Source organism: Acipenser ruthenus, chromosome 28 (genome assembly GCF_902713425.1).
Source record: "Acipenser ruthenus chromosome 28, fAciRut3.2 maternal haplotype, whole genome shotgun sequence".
NCBI lineage: Eukaryota > Metazoa > Chordata > Actinopteri > Acipenseriformes > Acipenseridae > Acipenser > Acipenser ruthenus.
Window position 1 is genome coordinate 22040805 of NC_081216.1, and position 25587 is coordinate 22066391.

Genomic DNA, 25587 nt, shown 5'->3' on the forward strand with positions numbered 1-25587 from the left:
TACCAAATACAGAATGACAATTAAAAAAAAAAACCTTAACTTTTGTCAGAGGGTAACTCCCAAAAAAAGAAGAGCTGTGAATGTCATCTCCACCCCCAGGGTCTATGGGAACACCTTCTTAGACATGACTTTACCATGGCAGTGAAGGTGCAGCTCATGACTGAAGCTGTTTAAGGGTGTGGATCCCAGTGTTTAAATCCGTTCCCACAGCTGCAAAGCTGATCAAACCAGACAAACCAAGGAAGCATAACTAACCGCTCTGCTGGACCTTGTGTTTTGAGAACAGCGTCAAATCACAAGTCTTTTGAAGTCAGCATTCATGGTAATACTAACTTTTATATGTAACTATCTCTCTCTCTCTCTCTCTCTCTCTCTCTCTCTCTCTCTCTCTCTCTCTCTCTCTCTCTCTCTCTTGCTCATTGCTCCTCGCTATCTTTTTTATGTTCATTTAGGTCGTTTTAAAAGGTGCAAGCTAATATATACAGTGTAGCAAGTGTTTCAAATAATAGAATAATGAAATATCTTTCAATATATACTGCGCAGAATGCTTATCACTGTGAAAAAAAATCCTGCAGATAAGGGTTTTTTTTGCTGTATTGCCTAAATAAGGTGCCTACCATGTAGGTACAATGACTGAGAGATGTTTACAGTATGTGGAACATTCGCAGGTATAATTTCTAGTCTATGGGGCCCCCACTCATTTCAAAACTCAGCTCACTAGGACACATTGAATGGTTGGTGTATTAAAATGAATATGGTATTGCAATGGCTTTGGAGATCGATCGACACAATCAGATTGGGAGAAGTTTCATTGTGAATGAAGGGCGATGCTAATGTGCACGCACCACACCGTACAAATACGAATGATAACTCTGTTCACTGCTTTAAAGGGTTGCATTATTTATTACAAACTTTGTGTTTGTTCCATGGTTGGTTATTAAATGATTTAGTGCGCTTGGCTCTGCGTGTTCTCGTCTCTCTTCTGAGTTTGTATGCATCCTGTAAGGCAGTTACAGCACCTGGACCTTCTCTGTGCACCCCTATCAAAAACCACTGCAGTTAAACTGAACCGAAACCAGTGCCCACTAGACTAGCCTGGAGTTCAAACCTAGCGCGACTTCAGATGAGCTGCTCTGTTAAACAAGTCTGGCAGGAGAGGATGGGCGTCACATTATGGAAGTCATAATCATTCTTCCTTCAAACTGGTTCTGCTGATGAGAGGTTGCATGATAAGCACCCTGCATTGTTGCAATAGTGATCTGAGGTCGGTTAAAAACCTTCACTCTCAGTTCTCAGTGAGTCTCCTTGAATGGTCCAATGTAAGATTGCAGAAGATAATCCCATGATCCCATCCTTTCAGTGAGGCTGTTTCAGCCCTTTTGTTAAGAAGGGCGTGTGCACACTGCCAGCTTTGAACATCCAAGATCTTGCAGTGGGATTCAGTTTAATCTTTTATTTATACAAACACACAGCGTTTGCAAGTCTTCTTCGATACAGTAGCAACACAGGCATAAACCATTAATATAAAAAGGCCATATAAAAAGTAGAAGCTACACATTTACTTTTTACTAAGCTTTATGACTGTATTCCTGGGTGTTCTAACTGCTCTCTCTTTCTCTCCGAGATATGACTAAAAAAGGCTAAAACTTTTTCTTCTTTAGCTCTCAATAGCAGAACAAAATTCTCGACAAGTTACTGTTTTGCCGAGTTCTTTATTTGAAACCTGCGTCAAAGTGAAAATAAAGCAAACATCAAAAACAAAACAGCCAGGGAGTCTGTGGGAGTCTGTTTGTAGCACTGGGAGATTAGAATATTATTATACTGCTCGTTCTGATTAGTAAAGGTAATGATAATGAAAAGTCTGCCTGTTTAATTGCTGAGTACTTCCCCTGGAGCCACTCCCGACTGCTACCTGCCAGCCTGGCAACGCCCAGCATTTACACAGGTGCACATGCAATGTGCTGTAAAAAGGCTGTTCCTGTTCCAGAATAAATACTTAAAATGAAAAGAAAAAGAAGGGATTCAATAAAAGAATGAAAGCTTTAAGATTAAAGCATAATGCAACCTAAAAAAACATACTTTGCCTTTCTGTTTCACCTAGCTGTAGAGAGATTCAGTATGCACTCACACTGCACAAGGATATGCAGACATCATCCCCAGCAAGAATGCTAGGAGAGACAAAAGTTACAAGTAGTTAACCCACATTGTCTGGTGATGGTTCCTTTTGAAACAGGAACTTTGTGATCCCCAGAACTGGATCACTGATCATTAAGGAAGGTTCCAGTTGAAACACTTGTCTGCTTGACTTAGTTTGTTATATATTTTATTTTATCCCTTTTAAAACTTTTACCATGGTCAATTTGCACAGCATTTCTGTCATTTTTCTTCTTTGTGTTTTTAAAGTGCTTAATTGTGTTTTTTACAAACCTTTACCATGTTTTTTCTGTGATTTTCCAAGCTGCTTTTTTGTGCTTTATGGGTTAGGGCTTGTCACAATCAGTTTTCTTAAGAAGACCAGTGAAAATCTCATGTTAAACTGAAGCATCAAACACAAAAGCGCATTGTGTTCCGTGCCCTCTGACTCAGGCTGATTGGACACAAGCCTTTGTGAGGCAGCCAGAAACCAGATTAGGAGGGTGGGGATTAAAGACCGGTCTTGACGTTCAGTTTATGATTTTTCGTTTGTTGTCTTGCTTAGGAACAGCCTCTTACAATACTTAAAAATCACGCAAATGGTGTGCCTGAGGCATTGTGATTTCACAGGTTAAGTAAAAAAGAAAACTGCTTTCCCAATAGCAGTCTTGAGTGACAGGATATGAATAGCGCTTGTATACGTTCCAGTATGTGGCACCATGCATCGTGCTCTATTGAGCTAAGGAGTCGTTCACAGGTACAGTGTTGCAGGATTGCAGGCAGCCAATTGATGCAGTGAGGCTGATGCCACTGGGTGAATTGCATCGAAGAGCATGAGTGAGACCTGCTGACCGTCACCGGGAGGCAATTCTCTGAACCACCCTTGTTTTACCCTCTCATCTCTTCAGCTCCTGGGAAGATGAAGCTTCTGCCATTTGAAACAGATTGCTAGCTGAGCAATGGCACATTTCCATCTGTAAAACACAATCTCCTTCCAGTATCAAACTGGGGCCTCCGACAATTCCATGAGCATTCTGCAATCCAATCTGCAACCGGACAAAGGTCAAATATAGACTATTTGTTATCCTTTTTTATCTCAATCTGCTGCTGATAGAAACGACCAGGACTGGTTACAGATGACTTTCTGTCCAGTGGCAGGTGGAAACAAGGCATCATTATTCAGTCAGCTGCTAAAATGTAACGTCTCTCACTCAATGGATGCCCTCTCTGAGTACTTTACATGGTATGCAAATAACTGTACAGGGCAGACAGTAGACAAACAGCAGAGTGGATTTTAAAAAGGCTTGTTTGGAACACAGTGGAACAGACTGGAGAAGTTCCAGAGGGGTGCTGAATTAATGTGGTCTTGATGTTTGCAGATTTTGGGGTTAGCATAAGACGTCTAATAATTACAAATAATTACACTTCCACAAAAGGCTTGTGGTATTTCGGTTGTCTTGTTTCTCAATCCTAATGCACCTGGCTTGCGTATCCTGCACGCCTTATTCCATTATACACACGTCATTACCTTCTGCGTGGAATGTCACAACAGCAGCTTTGTACAGGCAGTAGCCCACAAAAGGGTATTTCTAGCTGTTGGAAACATTATATTTTTAATGGCTTTATATTGAGAACATTTTATAAGTAACCTGAACTGTCCACCTTAAGAAACCTGTCTGTGCAATTGAGCGCGAGAGCAGGGGGCGGGGTTCGCTTCCTTATCTCCCCTGGTGACTCACCTGTTTAAGGTGGTCCGCTGAAATGACATCACCGGAGCTCCACCTCATTTCAGACCAGTGCTCCGATGAATATCAGGGTGTGTTGTTGTCAGATCAAGGTATCCACAAAGTACAGCAATTATTGGACAACCGTAGCAACAAGAAAAAAAGTCCTCAGATCCCAGCAAAGGAATAGACGACAGCTTCGAGTGACTATTGACACTATATAACTTTGTTTAAACTTGAATTGTGCGAGGGAGTTGACGAGTTCGGAACCCTACTTTGGAGGGGTTTTTTTGTGGTTAAGAATTTTTTTCTTTAAGAATTGGACTTTGGTTTTAGCTTTCTGAAAAGAGTTTCTGCTAAGAAACGATATAAAGTCATCATGAGTGCCGTGCATGAAGGCGTATTTTTGTCTGCTCTCCAGCCCAATACTTCTGTATCCAGCTATGCGCTGCCCTCTGAGATGCATCTTGGACACGGGGCCAGTGGCTACGACCAGATCTCAAAAAGCCAGCGTGTGCAGGACCAAGTGCGAATGCGGATGATCCAAAACAGACAGAGCGGCTCAACCACAGTCCCCAGGGCTAATGGCAGTGTCCAGAACAGCGCGTCTTCAGGTAAGTGTTTGGGGCTACGCTGTGCGTTATTGCTACACACAATTGGCTTCTTCTTCTTCTTCTTCTTTTTCCTATTATTATTATTATTATTACAGTGAAAAGAAAACTCGTTATGCAGTCTTATTTGTATACCTTCATTTGATTCTGAGCTATCTGAATAGTAAAAAAGAAGTTTGATTCTACTAATCAGTTATTGTGTTGAGCGGTCTGGCATATGGGCATAGTGAAGTAATGAACAAAAAAGTTTGCCATTTTTTTTTACCAGTGCGGTTCGTATTGAATGTGACTGTTGCCATTACAGCTGTGCGCAGTTCTAAATCAGAGTAGTTGTGAGGACTCAGTAAGAATGGAACCCCTGAAAATAAGATTCCCATTGCACAGCAGTTTGTCCCATTCCTGGCTTTACTGTGAGCTTAGCCACACCTTCACTTAAATACCATAGAGAGAAACCTGGAACGGTTCCTCTCTGCAATGGGGATCTTGCTGTCTTGCATGGTTTCTGTATAGAATGTCAAGAGTCCGTGTTCTTAAACCTCGCTTAGCTTCTTCGCTCATAATCGGAGACAATCACCCCAATCACTATGGGTTACCTAAACTAATAAATGTGGGGCTTATCAACTGTTGTAAAACATGATGCGTTGGACAAGAGACAGGACTTCAGTATTACATGGCGCTGAGAGAGAGGGAGGGAGAGCAGAAGATTAGCTGTAATGATATAGTGTGGAGCTACACAAACTAGACAGCCCTGCAGGCTCTCGATAAAGAATCTGCCCTACCCTTGACACATGCAACAATTCTAGGTCACGTGGTTCCGTGCGTGTCTACAAAGCTGTTGCAACCTTTAGCGCACAATTAAAAGACGGCTGTACCTGAGCTGCTGTTAATGGCAGGTTTTGCACATTGTTAAATTGGATACCTCTCATAGACCACACGTCATTGCAATATTTGAAAATATGCAACACGCAGAAGTTTCCAATGTTTTATTTATTTCTGTGTTAGTGTAAAAAAAACAAAAACGGTAGAGCACCAAAGAAGGAGTAATGGCAGTAAAACACTGCAGTGTATTTGATTAGCTTGTTTCCTTTCTCCAGAAGGGTAAAGCAAGCACATTAATGTCAACTAACTTAATAAGGGATACTGAGTATGATTATTTATTATTCCCTTCTGGTGATGCATATCCCTGTCCTGAGGGATATACCGGGGGCAACATTTTTATACAACCAAGAGAACCCTGTCCATCCATGCACGTGTTTATACAGTGTGGATGATTCCGTTTTGTATTATGCCAATACCTTTAAGTGGCAGAGAATATGTTACTAACACTTTGTTTAGTTTGCTAAAATCTATTTGACACACATATCTAATATATTCAAATAGAATAACAAATAGCAAGCCTATGCTAATCAGTCCATAAGGTAGAAATATTTGCCTAGGAAAGTGGATACGAGCAGGTAAAATCAGTCCATGTGATGCAATAGTTTTTAAGGTCAAAGCAACCAGGGAACAGAAGTATAAAGTCAAGCAACCCAACAGTAGTCAGTAGAGAATGTTTTTTTGAAAGACAACTACATCAAAAGTTGTTGTTGGTGTACATGTTCCAGGGCCCAGGCTCCCTGCGCCCGTAAGCCACAGCCATTTTGCATAAGATTTCCTGAGTTTAGTTTGAGGATGTGAAATGTGAAATAAAAAGCAGAACATCCCTAGGTTGTCAGTGTGAAGTAAGCTTTGCGGATGTGAGAGAGAGAGAAGTGAATTTTCCCACTTCTGGTTGTTGTTATAAAGAAACTCAACCCTGCAGAAAATGATCTACCGTTTCAGGTGAGTTCACTGCACTTGATTATTCAGCTGTAAACTTGAATGGCTTTCGTCTGCAAGAGTGGGGGAAGAAAGAAAGCAATGCTCTTGATGTTACGAAATAAGACATGCCGAGCACATGTGTGAAGGGCTGTTTTACTGTGTTTGTAACTTAGCCCAATTTACTGGCATTCCAAAAGCTTGGACTCATATGAGTTATTTAAAGAATGGTTTGTTTTTATTAATGAAACATAGTTTTATGTTCATGAAACCATTCTAGACTGTTTTAAAATGCAACACCAGTCTGGGGAAGTAACATCAGTAATAAAACTTTAATTTTATTATTTGTAAAAAAGACTTCTAAGTAAAATAACTCTTAAGCCCTTGCGATATGCATACAAATACTCAATCTGGCTGATTATGTTATACACATAATCCTAGTGATTTTGTTTTCATTCAGAGGAGAAAAGCTCAAGGGTAAAATTCAACAATTGTTAATAAGTTCTGCCTCTAAAAATGTGGCCTGTTAGTAATACCATGGCATGGTGGGGCGGGGGATGACAAATACACACAAGCCTAATTACTAGCATTAAAGGCTATGAGAGAAGAATAGTAGAATATCTTTTAGCTATAGAAGGAAATGTTCTGTTTGTACCTTTACATTGTTAGAATAAGCCACATTTTAAATAGTCTTTCTTTCTTTGTACCCAATAGTAACTATTAATCTGTTTTTAGTTAACTATTATTATTATTATTATTATTATTATTATTATTATTATTATTATTATTATTAGTAGTAGTAGTAGTAGTAGTAGTAGTAGTAATTTATGAGAAGAAGAATGATCTTAATACCCTTTAAGATTCATGGACAAAAAACATTTCTTTAAAATAAAAATGTATAAACAATAGGATCACAGTCTGTATATTTTGCAATCTAGCCTGCAATCTGCATAAAGAATAATTTTGGAAAGGCTAAATAAGATCTCTGCCTACAGATGAATTCATTGCTCCTTTCTGAGTCTTCTTCAGGGAATGGGTGTGGCAGGGTGTAGGGGGTGTGGCCTTCTTCAGGGAGTGGGTGTGGTCGGGTTTAGGGGTGTGGTCTTCCCAGGGAGTGTCCCTCCCTCCCCCTGCTATACCTGTTTGTCCTCCTGCCCCAGGTGCGGTGCAGTCCCGCTGTAACTTTCCTCCCCCTCCCCTTAGCTAATGAATCGGTATGCATGTTTTAGATCAAATCAAAACCACAGCTTGTACAAAAATCTGCCAGCTTGTTTTTTGGGGTTTACCAGCTGGTTTTGGTGGGACAGGGATGCCAGAGGGGGTCCCATGCTGTCAGTAGTAAGGATAGTGTTGCCACATCTCCATAGCTGTTTAAAAAATAAACCAACAAAATGGCTGTTCTGGTAAGCTTTTGTTTGTTTCCCTGGACCACCAAACAAACAGCATGGATTGTGCATGGAAACAGCCTACTCTGAAAGGCAATGCACATCTGAAGCAATAGGGTTAGAGAAATTCAGGACTTGCACCATCAGCATTGCAAGCGGTTAGGGGTAGTTGCCTTTAGCTGATTAACACACTTCCCAATACTGCTGTCATTATTCTGTCTGCCCAAGATTTTCACAGAGCCTCATAACCTGTAAGTAAGTTCACTGTGATTTGCCAGGGCTGTTCAATGGATGATCATTGGATCTGTAGTTTCAAGTACAGACAAGTAAAGTCAAAATGCAACAAATTGATGTTGTGTTTCAATCATGTGACACATTTAATGAGTAGAGAACTACTGAGGCTGTGTCAGCTTTTTTGTCTTATTTTTCATTGGTGATATCTGTAGCACTATAACCCCCAGGTAATTGGTTTGGCTTTTCTCTGTGCTATGCAATGGTAAAACAATAGCAAAATGCAACGAAGCATGGTGGAAGCAGGGTGAAGCACAGGCAAGCAGGAAAAATCCTGAACAACTACAGGATCACTGTGCAAATGTTTTTTCATGGGCTGTACTCCCTTCCTGTTGTTGGGGGCGGTCTCATCTTTTTCAACCAGGCAGGAGCAGGTTAAACCTGTTCAATATTGGGAGTGGCAAAGAAAGACTGAAATGAACACTTCAGCTCTGGTCATTTCAATTCCACACCCAAGGCATCTATATTGAGATCTCCCAATTGGACCATTACTCCAAAATAAAACCCCTCCCCCATAGTTTGTTTTTAATGTTGATTAAGAAAAAAAAATCTGCTCTCTGTTTTATTGCACGATGGTTTCTCTGCTTGTGAAGATCTTTCTCATGGTTTTCACTTAACATCTTGTACAGGGTTTATTAATTGCAGAACCAAATCTCTCTGTTGCAGTTTGAAGTCTGCAATTGAAACACACTGGATTTCATAGTCTTGCTTACTGATTTTTGCCAGATCTCAGAAGCTAAGAACGCTACATCAGTCCTTGCCTGGTCTGTAGAGAGACAGCAGACCTCCAAGGGTAGAATGGATGTTGGTTCAGTTGTAGGAATTCTACAAAGAGTCAGATTCCAGGGTTGGGCAATGTGCAAATGGATTGATTGGGACGTTAAGCACAGGTCCTGTCCAGCACGGGCCATTATTCAAACAGGAACCGTGGTGCTGACCTCCACATCCAAGCTAAATTCCTATGCAGGTCAAACATTCCTGCCTGGGACAGTCACACATTAATATGGACAGAGGCCAACACTGCAGTACGGTGTTTATTTATCTTTGTCTGAAGTTGAACTTTAAAAAAAATCTATAGATCAACGTATTGAACTATGCCCCTAGGACATCTTAGAGATCTGAGTAATATGCGAAACACGTAACAAGTATAGTATACGATTGATTGTGTGCCTCACACACCTCGCAAGCCAGACCTCGCAGAAGACAGGAGAAGCCGATCTTTACTTGTGGAGGTCAGGGAATCACACTTATAATCGTACTGTAAGTGAAAGCTAAAAAAGGAGACTACAATATGTAACACAATATGTAATAGTATTTAATTGCTAGGGGGTTCTCCCATTCTCCCCTCGGGTAGGGTGGTCCACTGTTTTTATTTAATCAGACCGCATGAGAGGCACGTTCTCAGGAAGGTTAGATGTCTTCCGAACGTTCACAGGCTACAATAGATTTGTAGAGATTTGTACAACATTTTAAAGCCGGGAAAAAGTACATTTAGTGCAGTTGCAAGCTCAACAAACTGAAAACTGAAACATGCATGGTCTTTTCTCCGAAATGGATTCCCGAAAACTGTTCAGTTAACATTAAGAAGAAACACTATCAGTTTTTATAATAATATTTTTACTGCTTACTGCATCTGCATTGCTGCCCCTTAAACACAATGACAGAAAGTCATTTTCACTGTCTCGTGGACAGCAGCTGACCAAACCCAGAGATCTCCTTTCTTGGGTGATGTGCTGTATAGACTGTGCTGATCTCTGTGAATGCTGACTGTCGTTTTGCAGCTCAATCTGCAACACTGTGCTCTCTCCCTCCCCACAGAATACAGAATGTCTTCCGGAATGAAGTATGCCACAGTAAACCCTGCATTCAGCTCCAAGTCTCACATGTACTCCATGGAGAGGAAAGTCGCAGTGAGTATAAAATAAAACTCATTTTTTGTGCATGGTCCAACGCCTCTGGAGTTCCAAAGTATTTATAAATGGAAAGGTGTTGCCCTTAGCAGGGTTTTGTTTTTGGCTCAGATGTCACCATGTTTAGTGGGGCAACAGCCATTTGAATAAGCTTGTCATACAAACCTATGCTTTTGGCATAGGTTTATAATAGGAGGACATTCCCAGGTGTTTCATTCACACACATCCAACTAGTTTACATACCTGGCTGCAGGGCCAGAACTTGAATAGAAGGATAGAAGGATTTTTAAGACATAAATGGGTTGGTACAGATGGTGTCTATACATGTAGTGCACAGACAGTATAATAATGCATTTTTTCATCCAATTTTACCTACATAGAAACTAGATTGTATTTAATGAAAAATAGCCAAGAACACAGTAACTTTGTAACATTGTAACTGTGTACAAAGAGACAACGACTGATACCTTCGCCAGCATGCGCTAGCTGGGGTGCTGGAAGTTGCTGTGTGGATCCTGTTTGAGGATGTGTGATGTGCTTCACAGGGGCCGCCGGTGTCTCAGTACGGAACAGCCCGGGCCAGTGGCTGGAGCTCACGCTCTGCCGTGGAAATTGGTCCCAACAGGAAGATGAGCCTGGGAGGGAGAGGAGGAGGAGGAGGAGGAGGAGGAGGAGGAGGAGTGGGCAGCAGCATCTACAGTCGAGGGAGGGATGACATGGGCTACGGCTACCAGACCAGCCAATCCACCATGCGCAGCGTGAGCAGGGCCCAGCGAGACTTCGACATCATGTCCATGCGCTCCATGCAAGTGAACAACTCGCCTGTCCAGATCCAGCCTTGGGTGGACGATGGTGAGGGCAGCATGATCTCCGATCACTACGCGGGGGGAGATGGCTACGGGTACTCCCAGGTCCGGACGGTGTCCAGCAACGCCGGGGGCAGCGCGATGGGCACCATGAGGAGGACGCTCAGTGGGACCCTGGCCAGCAGGAGTGGGGACTGGCAGGAGGAGGATCAGCTGTACGTGAACAACGTGAAGCCCCGAGGTCCGGCCGTGCGCACCCTGAGCCGTCTGAACCAGAACGCTAGCCGGCAAAACAGAATGAGCATGGGCTCCGTTTCCGGGAGCAGCACCATACAGCAGCAGAAAATGGGTGGGGGAAACTACGTCCAGTGCTCAAACGGGTCCTATGGCAGTCTGCCGATTACCAGGGCCATGTCCACCATGAGTCTGAAGAGCATGACAAAGGGAATGGACACCTTCGATGGGCAGGAGCACATCAGTGTTGGAGGGAAAATAAATGACGGGTGAGTCACATTCTTTTTCTTGTTCTTTTTCTTCTTTTTTTTCCAAGGTGTGCTTGAGGATTGGGTTGGCTGAGATCCCTCCCCGTAGACAAAGCACCAGATCATGCATTTTGAGGCTTTTCTGCAAAGCTGCAAGGCTGACAGACAGCCGGTTTGGGGACCCCATAGCATAATTACGTAATATCTCTCTCTCTTTCTCAGGTTCAGTGATATTGACATGCACTCTGCTGTTGAATACCTGGTTGCCTCTGACCCAGCACTGCAAGTTTTGGGAGCTGCATATATCCAGCATGAATGTTATAACAGCACTGATGCCAAAAATCAGGTAACGGGGCAAGTGGGAATTGCTTAGTTCAGCTCTCTCTAACACTTGTCCCTCCACCCCCTCAAATAAAATCACATGTTAGAGACTCATTTGAAGCTTCAATCAGATAAATTATGCTTCTTCTAGATTTAAGATTCAGCAGAACAGAGAGAGCAGTTTCACGTTGCCCTTGAGATGTTTCTCATTTCCATGGCCGTGTTGTGTCTAGGCACACAGAAATGCCCCCTGTCTGAATGCAGCGTGTGTGTTTGTGTGTGCAGGCGCACTCCCTGAAGGCTATCCCACGCCTGGTGAAGCTGTTCAACTACCCGAACCAGGAAGTGCAGCGCTACGCCACGGGGGCCATGCGCAACCTCATCTACGACAACATGCAGAATAAGACAGCGCTCATCGCGGAGAGCGGCATCCCACAGCTCATAGAGGCCCTGCGTGAGCCCGACGACGAGCTGCGCAAGAACGTCACGGGTAACTGGCAAACACACTCACCACACCTACACCACACAGACACCCACACCCACACCGCACAGACACCCACCCTGCGTGAGCCCGACGACGAGCTGCGCAAGAACGTCACGGGTAACTGGCAAACACACTCACCACACCTACACCACACAGACACCGCACAGACACCCACACCCACACCGCACAGACACCAACACCCACACTGCTCAGACACCCACACCCACACTGCACAGACACCCACACCCACACCGCACAGACACCCACACCCACACTGCACAGACACCCACACAGCACAGACACCCACACCGCACAGGCACCCACACCCACACCGCACAGACACCCACACCCACCCTGTGTGAGCCCGATGACGAGCTGTGCAAAACGTCACAGGTAACTGGCAAACATTACATATGAAAATTCTGACTTTTGATGCCGGGTTGTAAACACATTATACTACAGCAGTAGTTCCCAACCTTTTTCAATGTAGGGACCACCTTTTGGATTTTTTTCAGCATTTCGAAATTAATGTTTCTGTGTATATGTATAAGTACATGTAGAAAGTACAGTATTTATATAACCTACCTAACTTAATGAGATTCCTGGGCTTGAATCTTCGCTACCAGGTCAACAAGGAATGTTGTCATTTTGCGCATTGAAAGCTGCTGATGGCAAAGTTCCCGTTTCTTTTGTTTAAAAAAGTCCAGTGGTTTTTTCCACATGCTGAATGCTTTGCAGATAAATGGCATCTGAATTTTGCTGGGACAGCCTAGCACAAGCAGTAGAACGAGCACCGATTAGAAAGATGTGCATTTACATGAATGTAAAAAAAAAATTAAATAATGCTGGCTAAAAAAAAGACGTCTGTAATTTTGATAAGACAAATGTGCCTTCATAAGTTATTTAGTTAGCATTTGTTTGACATTAAGCTTGGAATTTCTCATTTGTTTCACATTAGAAAGCTTGGTATTGCATCAAAGGGAGCTGTAATATATATATATATATATATATATATTGATCTATAAATACACCCGTAATAAAAGATAGCAGATAAGAGGAAAAATGCAGACTACATACATATCTTATACTTATATATCACATGGTTAAAGCTGTTTGTTTTGTTGCTTAGTAGTAGCACAATGTGTGATTGTGTAGAAATGGTTTTTTGCAAGAACTGCGTAACCGAATTTTGGGAGTTGCTTGCGGACCACCTGGAGTTTACTCATGGACCACAAGTGGTCCGCAGACCACAGATTGGGAACCACTGTACTATAGAGCGGAACCTCAAGACTCTGTCTTTGTTTGATACTGGCATTTATCAGGAGCAGCTGTGCTATGGATAGCATTAGGGGCCCTGCAGACAGAAATCTCTTTTTCATGCTACTGTCACTACTCTCCTGGGCAAGAATATTGCAAATCCCTGAGGAACCCAGTTCCTGTCTCTTATTGTGTGTGTGGATAGCACACCCATAGAGTCTGCTGTGTGCTCAGTGCAAGCCTGAACAACTCTCCCTGCTCCTAATACATACCTACCAGAGGAGCACCTGCACTGCGGCCTCAAGCCTCTTATTACTGTCTGGAGGGCCTTTAAAGCTGACATCATTATTTACTGTGCCTTCACTAATAAACAGTGATGTTTCTACTGCTGTTAACCATCCAGCGAGCAGCAAGCGGGGAGGGCACACTCTGTCCTCATTCAGTCTTATAGAAATAAAACAAGTGCAACGTTATAAAAGGCGTGTGATGCCAGAGTAATAGCACAGTCCCTGCCTCTCACAAAGTATTTTTTATAATACTACTTTTATCATATTAAAGATATCCCCTTCAGCGATATTGATGCTAAAACAGATGACCCTAAATGGGTGTCCCAATTCACATTCCTTGCTAGCAACCAGTTCCGCTGGATTTGTTAGAAAGAGTCAAGTTACTGCTGTGCAAAGGAAGCATAAACGCTTGCAGCGGTGGTCAGGGACCTTTTGTTATTGAGAGACACCCTGATGTGTGGAAAGAGGCAGGGAGCCGTTGGGGGATGGAAAGAGGCAGGGAGCCGTTGGGGGATGGAAAGAGGCAGGGAGCCGTTGGGGGATGGAAAGAGGCAGGGAGCCTCTGGGGGATGGAAAGAGGCAGGGAGCCTCTGGGGGATGGAAAGAGGCAGGGAGCCTCTGGGGGATGGAAAGAGGCAGGGAGCCGTTGGGGGATGGAAAGAGGCAGGGAGCCGCTGGGGGATGGAAAGAGGCAGGGAGCCGCTGAGGGATGGAAAGAGGCAGGGAGCCATTGGGGGATGGAAAGAGGCAGGGAGCCTCTGGGGGATGGAAAGAGGCAGGGAGCCGCTGGGGGATGGAAAGAGGCAGGGAGCCGCTGGGGGATGGAAAGAGGCAGGGAGCCGCTGGGGGATGGAAAGAGGCAGGGAGCTGTTGGGGGATGGAAAGAGGCAGGGAGCCGTTGGGGGATGGAAAGAGGCAGGGAGTCGCTGGGGGATGGTTTGCGTTTGGGAATTTCTAGCAATGCCGCCTGGCTGAACTCTGTAAGTTCGATCACAGTTGAGCCAGGATTTCTTCTTTTAGAGTGCGCAATGATTGGATTGTGAAACTGTGGTCAAGCCAAACACGAGCAGAGTTGTGTTGCTCTTTATTATTATTATTATTATTATTATTATTATTGTAAAAGATTTCACAGGATGTGAGACAACCTATATAACCTACAGGCTTTATCTTGGCACAGCAGGTGCACTGCATTGCAGAATGACTCTGTAAAATATCATCTCCGCAGTAAAAATTCAAAGTTGCAATTCCTTGACAAACCGGATAATATGACATGTAAATTGACTCTGCACAGGCAAAAGTAACCAGGTCGTTAGATTTCGTTAGATTTCCAGTACCAGTGCAGCTCGAATTGACTCTTAATACTGAGAGGGACACGTGCGTCTGCTTATTCAAGGTGTCTCTGTGCGTCTGCTGTGGTAGTGAAGAGCTTGAGCCGTGTGAGCTGCCTGTGCTGTCACTGCTGTCCTGTGTTTTCCTTGGCAGTGTGTCCGTGGAGCTCTGTGTTGACCTGTTTGTTTTCACAGGGATCCTCTGGAATCTGTCCTCCAAGGACAATCTGAAGGACAAGCTGGCCAGCGAGACCCTGTCTGAGCTGACGGAGCGTGTCCTGGTGCCCCTGTCTCAGTCTGACAATCAGCAGAGTGCCTCTGAGTCTGAGATCTTCTACAACACCACTGGCTGCCTCAGGTACTTGCTCACACTGCATATCATCTGCAACCCCTCAATGTTTCACTGGTCCCTGATAACACTGTCCCCATAGTAAAATCATAGCAAAGTGTAATACAGCACAGTGAAAGCATAGTAAATTACATTGTGTCTCTAATTACTGTATATTTACATAGTAGTTACTTGAATACATGCGCACTTACACATAGTTACAATGTACTTAATTGCACGCTATAACCCTAACCCTAATCCTAATCCTATCCTTAACCCTAATCCTTTTCTGATACAATTGTGTACTTACATATATTGTGCAAAGAGATGTCCTTCTCTTATTGTTTGTTAATTATAGCTGAGTCATCAGGCTTCATCCTGCTGGTCCTCTGGTTTGAAGCTCTGGATGATAATCGTGGTGTCCCCATCTTTTTCCCTCCCCCCCCCTCCTCAGAAATTTGAGCTCAGTGAACGAGAAGGTTCGCCAGCAGATGCGGGAGTGCAGAGGGCTGGTGGACTCCCTGGTCAGCTACATCCAGCGCTCTGTGGAGACTGGCAAGGCAGAGGACAAGGTGAGGACTGGGGAGGTGGAGGGGGTGTCGGCTCCTTCAGAGAAGCTTTAGGAACACGTGCAGTGCCACTAGTCTCAGAAAAACATTTCTGTGCACATTTTTTTTTCTTTAGTGAATTCTCTGCAAGGGAGATGCAAGAGGACAGCGTACACACACACACTTTGTTTTTAACTTTCCTAAATGCACGGTCATCAAATAGGATTACATTGAAACTGGCAGCTCAGAGGCATTACAAATGTTCTGAAGTGCTCCACTGAAATGCTTTTGAATCCCGGCTTTCTAGCTGAATTCCTTATACCGGGGGGGTGGGGGTTATATTTCAGTTAGATCTGAAGTAATTGCCTCTTTGTCCCTGAATGAAAAACAAAGTCCTGTAGCACTGGCAAAAATATCATGTATTCAGTCGTTAGATTCAGATTTTTGGCAGTCCTGCACTGCTGTCATTTTTCATAAGCTAATGATTTGCTGTCAGCTGTAATGCACAAAGCTTGCACTTATAGTACCAGAATTAATCCTCTTTTGTTTCTGGGGAAAAAAAAAAAAGACATTGATATTATCAAATAACCAAGAAGCAACTTGAAAGTGAATTATTTTAATGTTTGCTGCCATATCCACTATAATGGTGCTGTTGAGTCTTTAGTCTGGTGCTTTACAGTGTTGATCTAGTGGGGCAGCAGTGTGGAGTACTGGTTAGGACTCTGGACTCTTGACCGGAGGGTCGTGGGTTCAATCCCCGGTGGGAGACACTGCTGCTGTACCCTTTAGCAAGGTACTTTACCTAGATTGCTCCAGTAAAAACCCAACTGTATAAATGGGTAATTGTATGTAAACATAATGTGATATATTGTCCCTGGATAAGGGCGTCTGCTAAGAAATAAATAATAATCTAGCATGTGATTAGAAGGCCTCTCTCTCTCTCTCTCGGTCAGGGCGTGGAGAATGCGGTGTGCACCCTGCGCAATCTCTCTTTTCAGCTCTACACGGAGATCCCACCCTCGGCGTCCATGCGTCTGGAGGGACCGTCTCGCAGACAGGACGAGGGGCCGGGTGACGTCATCGGCTGTTTCACCCCCCAGAGCAAGAAAACCAAAAAGGTAACCGACACCACGCTGCCTGGCCCCTTAGAACAGCTTACCGCTGTATTTTTTGCACTGGCTTTACTGTAGTTTACCCTGATTAGCCATGTTTTATAATATGCTTTACCATACCTAAGTGTGCTTTACAATGCTTGCCCATGCTTTACCATGCTTTCACTGTGTTTTACTACACTTTTCTGTGCTTTTGTTATGGGAGAATCCTATATGGGGCAACAACATGACAGGACGTGGAACAGGCCTGCAACCACAGGCTGGAAACGACTGAACTTGGCAACTTTTTAAACAATTAGTTTTTGTTTACGGTTCAAGGCGATTTTTGATGAAGAAGCCAATGCAAAATATCTAAAGGGGTATTGAATGGGTTTTAAGCATGTAATCTGACCCCTCTGTGGTTTCTCCCCCTTTCAGAAGCAGGTCAATGACCAGCTGACGTTCTCCGAGGTGGCCAAAGACCCCAAGGGCATGGAGTGGCTGTGGCACCCCCAGATTGTGAGCGTGTACAACAGAGTGCTGCAGCGCTGTGAGATCAACAGCAGCACACGTGAGGCAGCCGCTGGGGCACTGCAGAACATCACGGCCGGGGACAAGAGGGTGCGAGAGCAGGGCGGGGCTGTCCGTGTCAATGTGTGTGTGTGTGTGTGTGTCTGTGCCTGTGCCTGTACCTGTGCGCCTGTGTGTGTCACTGTGTGTGTGTCTGTGCCTGTGTGTGTCACTGTGTGTGTGTCTGTGCCTGTGTGTGTCACTATGTGTGTGTCTGTGCCTGTGTGTGTCACTGTGTGTTTGTGTGTGTGTCACTGTTAGCGTCTGTGTGTGCCACTGTCAGTGTCTGAGTCTGTGTGTGATTGGGTGTATGCCTCTGTGTATCTGTGTGTGTGTGTGTGTCTGTTTTTTATGCATCTACAACCTATATTCTATGGATCGTTGGTTCCATACAGGGTGGTAGCTAGTGAGAAACAGACCTTAAAAAAACGCAATGGTGGAAAACATAGTAATGCTAAAGAAACATATGTCGTTGTCATACTGTTAGGCTAATATTATTACAGTAATATCAGTTCTAACAATAGAAGTAACACTGTGTGTATTGTTTTGCTAGTGGGCTGCTGTGCTGAGTCGAGTAGCCATGGAACAAGAAAGGATCCTGCCGACCATCCTGGACAATCTGAGAACGAACAACGACCAGGAGCTGCGTTCACTGACCGGCTTCTTACGCAACCTGTCCCGCTACGCCCGCAACAAAGATGACATGGGTGAGTCCGAAACCAGGGGAATGAAACAAGTGACCAGCTTCAGGATCCACCAACCCACCCAAAAAAATAGCACATAGAACTACATTTTTTTTATTTAATTTTTTTTTCCTCCTCCCTAGCAACGAAGGTAGTGAACAACCTGCTGCTCAAGCTGCCTAGCGACAGCAGCCAGACGGAACCCTCCAGTGATGTCATCATCAACATCTGCGGCGTTCTCAACAATCTGGTGATGGGGAGCTCGGTGGCGGCCCGGGACATTGCCTTCTTCGACGGGCTGCAGAAACTCGTGCCGATCAAGAACAACCGGAACAGGTGCGACAAAACAACTTCCGATTCCACAAGCACTCCAGCACGCATTGGGCACAGCCTCACCGGACTAGCATCACTGCAGACTGAAAGCCTCCCAGAAAACTGCATTGTCGAATAGTTTCCTCCAAATGAGCTGAAACTAGGGTTGCCATCTGTCCCTGAATCATTACAGTTTTGAGGCAGGTTTCCTGGGAATTCAATCTGCAACTGTTTCAGCTAGCAAGGTGGCAATGGTAGCTGAAACAGTTGCTGATACTACTGTCTTCTTCCATGCTACTGTCCGTAAGAGTTTGGGAATCAGTTCGACCAAATTCAAATACTACAGACATGGAACCAAAGCAAATGTTTTTGGCTATGTAGACTTTTGGAGACCTGCACTTTTTGAGACATTTAGCTCCTTCTACATAGTGCTCCTGTTGACCGAGTTGAGTTTAAACTCCTTTTATTTTACTCTCTTGTCTCTCAGTGCCTCCAGAGAGAAGGCAGCTAAGGCAGCCATGACTGTCCTGGGAAACATGTACCACTACAACAAACTGCACCGCGACTACAAACTGGTAAGCAGGCTCCCTCCCTCCCTCCCTCCCTCTCCCGCTGTCTCTCTCTCCCTCCCTCCCTCTCCCGCTGTCTCTCTCTCCCTCCCTCCCTCTCCTGCTGTCCCTCCCTCTCTCCCTCCCTCCCTCTCCTGCTGTCCCTCCCTCCCTCCCTCTCTCTTCCACTGTCCCGCTTTTTATCCATGCTCTCATTTTCAAATGCCTTCTATTTATCCGGGGACTCAGACATTTTGTTTGAGTTTGAAAATGTAGGTAAGATTTAAAACAGGTTTTGCAGCGGAGAATCAATACTGAATGTACAGAATCGATGTGTTTAAATTGGATTTGTAAGCACCCATCATCGACAGGTTGTCAAAAGTCCTTGAGATCTCGCCAAAGAATTTAGGGGAGAATTGATCTCTTACTTGTGCATGTTTGTGCAGAAACATGCTTTTTTGATTTCCCTCCTTTCACGCTGGTTACAGCCTTTTCTCTTTGCACTCGCATTTCCTTGATTTTAACTACTTTCAGTAGTGCAGCAGATCCTTTATATTCCCCTCTTCTCTCACAGCGTGTGTCTCTGCTCCCTCCTCTCTCTCTCTCTCTCTCTCTCTCTCTCTCTCTCTCTCTCTCTCTCTCTCTCTCTCTCTCTCTCTGTCTTGCACCGAGTGTTGCTCCTCATTCATCGCATGCCAAAGTGAGGCACCCCCCCCCCCATCCATGGCCTCCCTCTGTCTGCCTGCTTCATGTTTCTGCGTTTCTGCCAGAAAACGACAGACTAAATGGATTTCTTAGATCTCAGAGCCCTGAGAAAGCTGAAAGGTCTCCTGAGTGCAGGTTTTGTGTCACCCTCTCCTAGACTGTGTCTGGGGGTGGGGGTTCACCTTCAGAAACGTCAGTAACTGCCACCAGCGTGTAATACTAAAACTTAGTCACAGCACCGCCTTGCTGAAACTAAGACATTGTGTGTTTTAAGGTGTGCCAACCAAAGTTTGAGTAATCAGTTTCCTTATCTGATATTGCCACAACCAATAGCATCACTGTACCGAACCCCTCCTTTTTCTTGTTTGAAGATCTTTATTATAGGTGAAAAGTGTTGTGGGTGGGGAGCTCCTATAACAGTGCAGTGTTGTGCAAACAGCATAAGTTCAGTCAGGGAGCTCATGAGATAGATAAAATATTTATTACAGATTAGACACGGTAACCCTTATGCATATTATAACACATATAATACATCTTTGGCCTCGCCTCGGGAAACCCCTGCCCATACATTTTTCAAATAGCTGCCCTCCCCCTTGACTAATTAAAAGTGAGTTCCCTGCCTGAACCACGACTTTGCTTCATAGAAGTTTGGGAATGAGAAGAGGCCGCTCTGCCCCTCAAGCTTATCTCTTCATACAGTAGCACATCATTTGCCTCCACTATGTTCCCAGAGTTTTAGATCCTACTACTTCACCTAGTTGGCTGTTCCATGCATCTATAACTCTGTGTAGAATAGTGCTTCCTGCCTTCAGGTCTAAGCTTCTAAAGGCTTTAGTTGGCTTAGTTATGTCCAGCGTGTCAGTGAGTGTCTGGTCAGTGCGTGTGTGTGGGGGGAGCCCTGTGTAATATGACATGTACAATGAGGCCCCGCTGGTGAGAGGCTTGCAGTGTGGTTAGGTGCTCGGTTGCCATGGAGACGGGGCCTCGCCCAAGCTCAGGGCTTTGTTTCCGATTGCGTGAATGGAATTTTCAGGAGGCAGGGTGAATCCAGCCCTGAGGGCTCAGTCTCACTAGAATCAGAGAGGGACCCTCCCTCGCTGGCTCGCATCCCTTCTTTCTGTCCACTCTCTCTCCCTCCCTCCCTTTCTCCCCCTCTCTCTCTCCCTCCCTCCCCCTCCCTCTCTTTGCCACCTCTGTGTTGCGGTTTCTCTCAGGGCTAAGGGAAGGCTCGCTGCCAAAGGATCATCTGATTAGCAGAGCGAGTTTCAACAACAACAAAACATGCCCCAGCTGTGTCTCAAAGGGTTGTATAGATTTTTTGAATGTTGAAAAAGGAGAAAGGCATTTTTCGGTTGTTAGAATTGACAGGGCGTTTCCCTAAAACGCTTCTGGGAAAACGGTTATCAGTTTGATGTCATCTGTTTTTTTTCATCCCCAAGAATTTAAGAAGTTTTTCTAGATGAGTAGTAAAAAAAGCGATATGCAACAGCATATTTTACTAATAAACCTGGTTCTCTGCTACACCATTCAAGAGCCAGTATTACTACATGTACACATGCTATGCATCACTTCATTTACTTACACTGATGTTTCGTTTTGTTTTACAGAAAGGATTTAGGAAAGAGGACTTTATCGATACCAGCATCTGAATTTTTTTTTTCCTCTTATTTTATTACTTTTTGTGCTCAGACTACTGGATGACAACAGACATTGTTTTTTTTTAGATACAGAGCTTGCACTCCAATCCTTCTCCTCTTTTATAAGAAAAAAATGGAAAGAATAAAAAGAAAAACAGAAAACTGCCTCTAATGCTTTCTAATATATAGAGAACGCTTTGTGTGTGATCTGTGAGGGACCAGCACAATGTACTGTACTTCTACATGAGAAACACCAGCATGGTTTCATTGGAGAGCATCAGACTTCTACAAGCACTGGAAAAACCTGCTTCTGAGACCCCAGCACAGCTCCGAAACAGCCGCTAAAGATTCAGCTCCACCATCCATCACCCAGTCAGGCCCCAACAAGGCTATGCATTCATAGTTTATGTCTGAATGAAGTTTTATTATTGCAGTATGGCTAATATTTCATCCCATGTACCACCTCCCATTCACTTTGTTTTCTTTCATTGGAATGTTTAATTTAGACACAGTGCCACTGAGTGGCAGAATGTTGTAACTGAAGAGGATCTTAAAGGGGAAGTCAAATAAGAATCTGACAACAATTCATGAAAATTGATCTGTTCTGTTACACATTAGGTAGGCAGGCAGGTTTTGGAGAATAAAAACCATTATTATATAGAAATTTATATAATGTAGATATATAATGTACACAGAAGCTTTAGTTTAGGTCCAGTGGTACCCATAGACCAGGATATATAGATCACAGACAGGATTGGAGATGCTTGTTCTTGGACAAGAACTTTCAGGACAGACTTTGTGTTAAACTCTGAGTGCTGACCAATCAGACAGGCTTGGAATAAACATCCTTCCCAGATTCCAGCTCTCATAAAATGTCACATAAACTGGATCTGTGTCTGCTGTGCTCTGTGCTGATTCCTGCTGATAATCTGAAATGTGCTGTAATTGTAAAACTATTCCATTGTGGTTTTTTTTTTGTATGACAGAATTTATTGTGTATGTTCAGGTGTTTTGATTAAGGTAATGGAGAAGTTTAAACCAGGGATTTTTACTTGGAGGTAAATATTTCTGTTCAGAGAATAAGCTGTCTCATATCTGGGTGTCTAAGAATGTATAATGGGGGTGCCTTATATCAGTAGAGAATTAGTACCTTAACACTTAAATCAATTGTCAGGATTTCAAGTGCAATTACAAATAACATTATATTAAAACCTAGCATTCATTGATTGTGAATAGGCTTTGCAAAGTGGATGTGTGTTGCGAATGTACAGAATCCTCTGTTGAGGGATTTGAGAATCAAACAGGTGCTTCATTTGAATCCCCATTCTCAAAACTTTAAGAATTTTTTTAAGGATTTTTTTTTATCAACATTCTATGAGTGCTTCGAAATCTGAGAATGAACTCTAACCTTCCCTTAAACAGCTGAAAAATGTTTAACAAACTGCAATCTTGTTTTGATTGCTTTAAACTGGTCCTTAAAAAAAAAAAAAAAAAAAAAAAAAAAACATTCTTTAAGTGTTTGTGAATTGGGTCAACTGAGTCAGATTCACAAAGCTTTGAAGAGAGTTTTAAATTGTACTGTTTTAATTAAATAAATAGTTTGATATTCATGAACCTGTAGGAGGCTCATGTTGACTGATTAGCAACAATCTTATAAATTTTATGAAAACCCAATTTGATGTAATCAAAACACTTAAAAGAAAAGGGGCTGAATTCTCAAAGCTCTTGACTGCAAATCCTCATTTGCAATTTTATTTTCAGAGATGAGAAAAGTTACCAAACCATATGTAAACAACTCAGGCTTTTAACTTAAGAACTTGTAAGTTGTTTCTTACTTGTTTTAAAATGGTGTTTGTTTGTTTTTTTTCAGATAAAAATTGTGCTAATGATGATTTGGAGTAAATATCTTAGAGAAGCCATCTCAAAGCTCATACTGTAGCTTTGTGAGTTGGGCCCACGAGCACTTAAAATTAAGTCTCATTTGTGTTCCGCTCAACAGAATAATTAGTTTGCAATATTAAATTGATTGTGTTTTATTCTTGTATATATTGAGCAGTGTACAGTTCGGGACAGCTCTAGGTTTGTGCTACTGAAACAGGTCCTTTAGAACAAGAAGATTCTGTCTTACGTAAAACATGGTTTCTTTTACTGGCACTGATATTGAACATGTTATGAATGTTTGAATGCTTGGAATAATGAACTCTATATACAGTGACTAATAGACACATCATTACAGAGCGGTCGCTATGTAACTACCTGTGTACTGTGCATGTTATTGGCAATGCCCTTTGTGATTTCACTGTAATTAATGCCATTTGAAGTGTTATCACAAAACTGTTTGCTAACGCATACATACTGCACAGGTCAAACCAGGAACTCAATGGAAGAGATGATATTTAAACTGAAGTGCCTTTATATTATAATGACCTTTTTCATGCTGTTATGCAACAGTGTGTGGATTGCATGAATTGCCCTTTAAATGTATTCAGAGGGTCCTCTATGCTGTATAACTACTTGCATAGCTGTTTGCATTGTTCACATAAAACTACAGCGTTTCTGCAGTGTGTGTTGAGTATCACACTAGCAATGGAAAGTGCTATGCTGCTTGATTTGTACTGCTTTCAATAAACGGGTTTGGAGGAGATCTTTTCTGTTTCAAGTCAAGTGTTCATTTATGCAAAAGAGTTTTACGCAGGAGCTGGACAAAAACATAGAAACAGTTCAGTTGGGGTTTGTATTAGGGCTTGGGTTTGGGCTGGGGTTTGGGTTAGGGTTTGGGTTAGGGCTGGGGTTTGTGTTAGGGTTTGGGTTAGGGCTGGGTTTGAGTTAAAGCTGGGGTTTGGGTTTGGGCTGGGGTTTTGGGTTGGGGTTTGGGCTGGGGTTTGTGTTAGGGTTTGGGTTAGGGCTGGGTTTGAGTTAAAGCTGGGGTTTGGGTTTGGGTTGGGGTTTGGGTTAGGGCTGGGTTTGAGTTAAAGCTGGGGTTTGGGTTAGGGTTTGGGTTGGGGTTTGGGTTAGGGCTGGGTTTGAGTTAAAGCTGGGGTTTGGGTTAGGGTTTGGGTTGGGGTTTGGGTTAGGGCTGGGTTTGAGTTAAAGCTGGGGTTTGGGTTTGGGTTAGGGTTTGGGTTGGGGTTTGGGTTAGGGCTGGGTTTGAGTTAAAGCTGGGGTTTGGGTTTGGGTTAGGGTTTGGGTTGGGATTTGGGTGACTGAAAGGCACTTGAGATGACGCAATGGTTTGTAATTTCTTGTAGTTAACATATCCTTATAGTCTACGTTAAACACGAGGTGTCCAGATCTGTAATGCAGAAGGATGGTTAATACCACAGAAAACTGGTTGCAATGCAACAACATTGAGCGAGACCCAGGGTCAGAGTCCAGCTCCCCTGTGAGTCAAGCCTGCGCTGAATAGTTTGCCTCTCAATTCTGTATGCTGCTGACCGTATCATCCCAATCACTCCTGGGTGTGCCTGCCTTGATTGTATCCATAGAGACGGCAGTAAAACCGGCACTATCCAGACTTGGGTTTTATAACCATGCTTATCCCAGCAACCGCCTTTGGAACACGCAATGCTCACATGCACAGGTGTCTCTAGCTATGCTATTTACTGTACTGTACATAACTATAGGACACTCAGCAGCTTAGGAAATTGAATGACAAACCTTTCAACTAAAGGAAGAAATGAATGTCTGCTTGTCTTTTTTTTTTTACTTCTCAGTATCAACATGTTCTCCTACTGTGGGATATGCTCAAAACTGGTAGTGTGCACTTTGTGATCGCTGGAGTTCTACTTGTCAGGACGTCATGGTAAAGGACAGCTTCCATCCTGGGAATGTGTGTGTCTCTGTGTGTGTGTGTGTGTGTGTGTGTCTGTGCGTGCGTGTGTGTGTGTGTGTGCATGTGTGTGTGTTTGGAATGCACAGAGCACTTTGTGATGTTCTCTAAAAGCACATTCAGTTATCTCTGTCAATTAATCACAACGTTCTCTCAGGAATGTGAACAGGATTTTTAACTTGCACTCACAGGCCTGGGTCTGACGTCTGGTTTCGGGTTAATAATCAGTTTGTTTTTTAACGAAGCAAACAAGGCTGAGCAAGGTCAGCTGCCAGACTGCAAACACATCAGTTCTGTTTTAACAGATCTGCAGCTATTTGGAAGAAACAGGCTACTGAGCCATTCATTCCTGCAATGAAACATTGGAGCTAAGATTAGATGTTAGGCAGTTATGTCAAAATATATATTTTTTATTGCTAAAGATTTTATGGTTGGATGTTTGAAGTTATGGATGATGTGTTTGTTTATATATATATATATATATATATATATATATATATATATATATATATATATATAT

General features: G+C 43.4%; 1 protein-coding gene across 2 annotated transcripts; it reads left to right on the top strand.

Annotated features, from left to right (window-relative positions):
• Positions 1-154: 154 nt before the first annotated feature.
• On the top strand, positions 155-23882 carry LOC117434460 (plakophilin-3-like). 2 transcript variants are annotated; one of them, XM_059003217.1, is made up of 14 exons: positions 155-322; positions 4279-4471; positions 9760-9851; positions 10397-11160; positions 11362-11485; positions 11746-11950; positions 15012-15174; positions 15599-15716; positions 16646-16810; positions 17222-17404; positions 17907-18060; positions 18180-18372; positions 18836-18923; positions 21209-23882. In XM_059003217.1, the coding sequence occupies exons 1-14, from the start codon at positions 320-322 to the stop codon at positions 21248-21250; spliced, it is 2487 nt and encodes an 828-aa protein (XP_058859200.1). In that variant the 5' UTR covers positions 155-319; the 3' UTR covers positions 21251-23882. The 2 variants fall into 2 exon arrangements, with proteins under 2 accessions (XP_058859200.1, XP_033912910.3); XM_034057019.3 differs by lacking the exon at positions 155-322 and having other exon boundaries at positions 3866-4471.
• Positions 23883-25587: the final 1705 nt, after the last annotated feature.

Excerpts from the sequence above, each read along its gene's own strand:
- LOC117434460 (XM_034057019.3), top strand. The coding sequence starts at position 4,237 with ATGAGTGCCGTGCATGAAGGCGTATTTTTGTCTGCTCTCCAGCCCAAT. Across the intron at positions 9,852-10,396 it reads CCATGGAGAGGAAAGTCGCA|GGGCCGCCGGTGTCTCAGTA; the intron begins GTGAGTATAAAA and ends TGTGCTTCACAG. Across the intron at positions 18,924-21,208 it reads TGCACCGCGACTACAAACTG|AAAGGATTTAGGAAAGAGGA; the intron begins GTAAGCAGGCTC and ends TTTGTTTTACAG.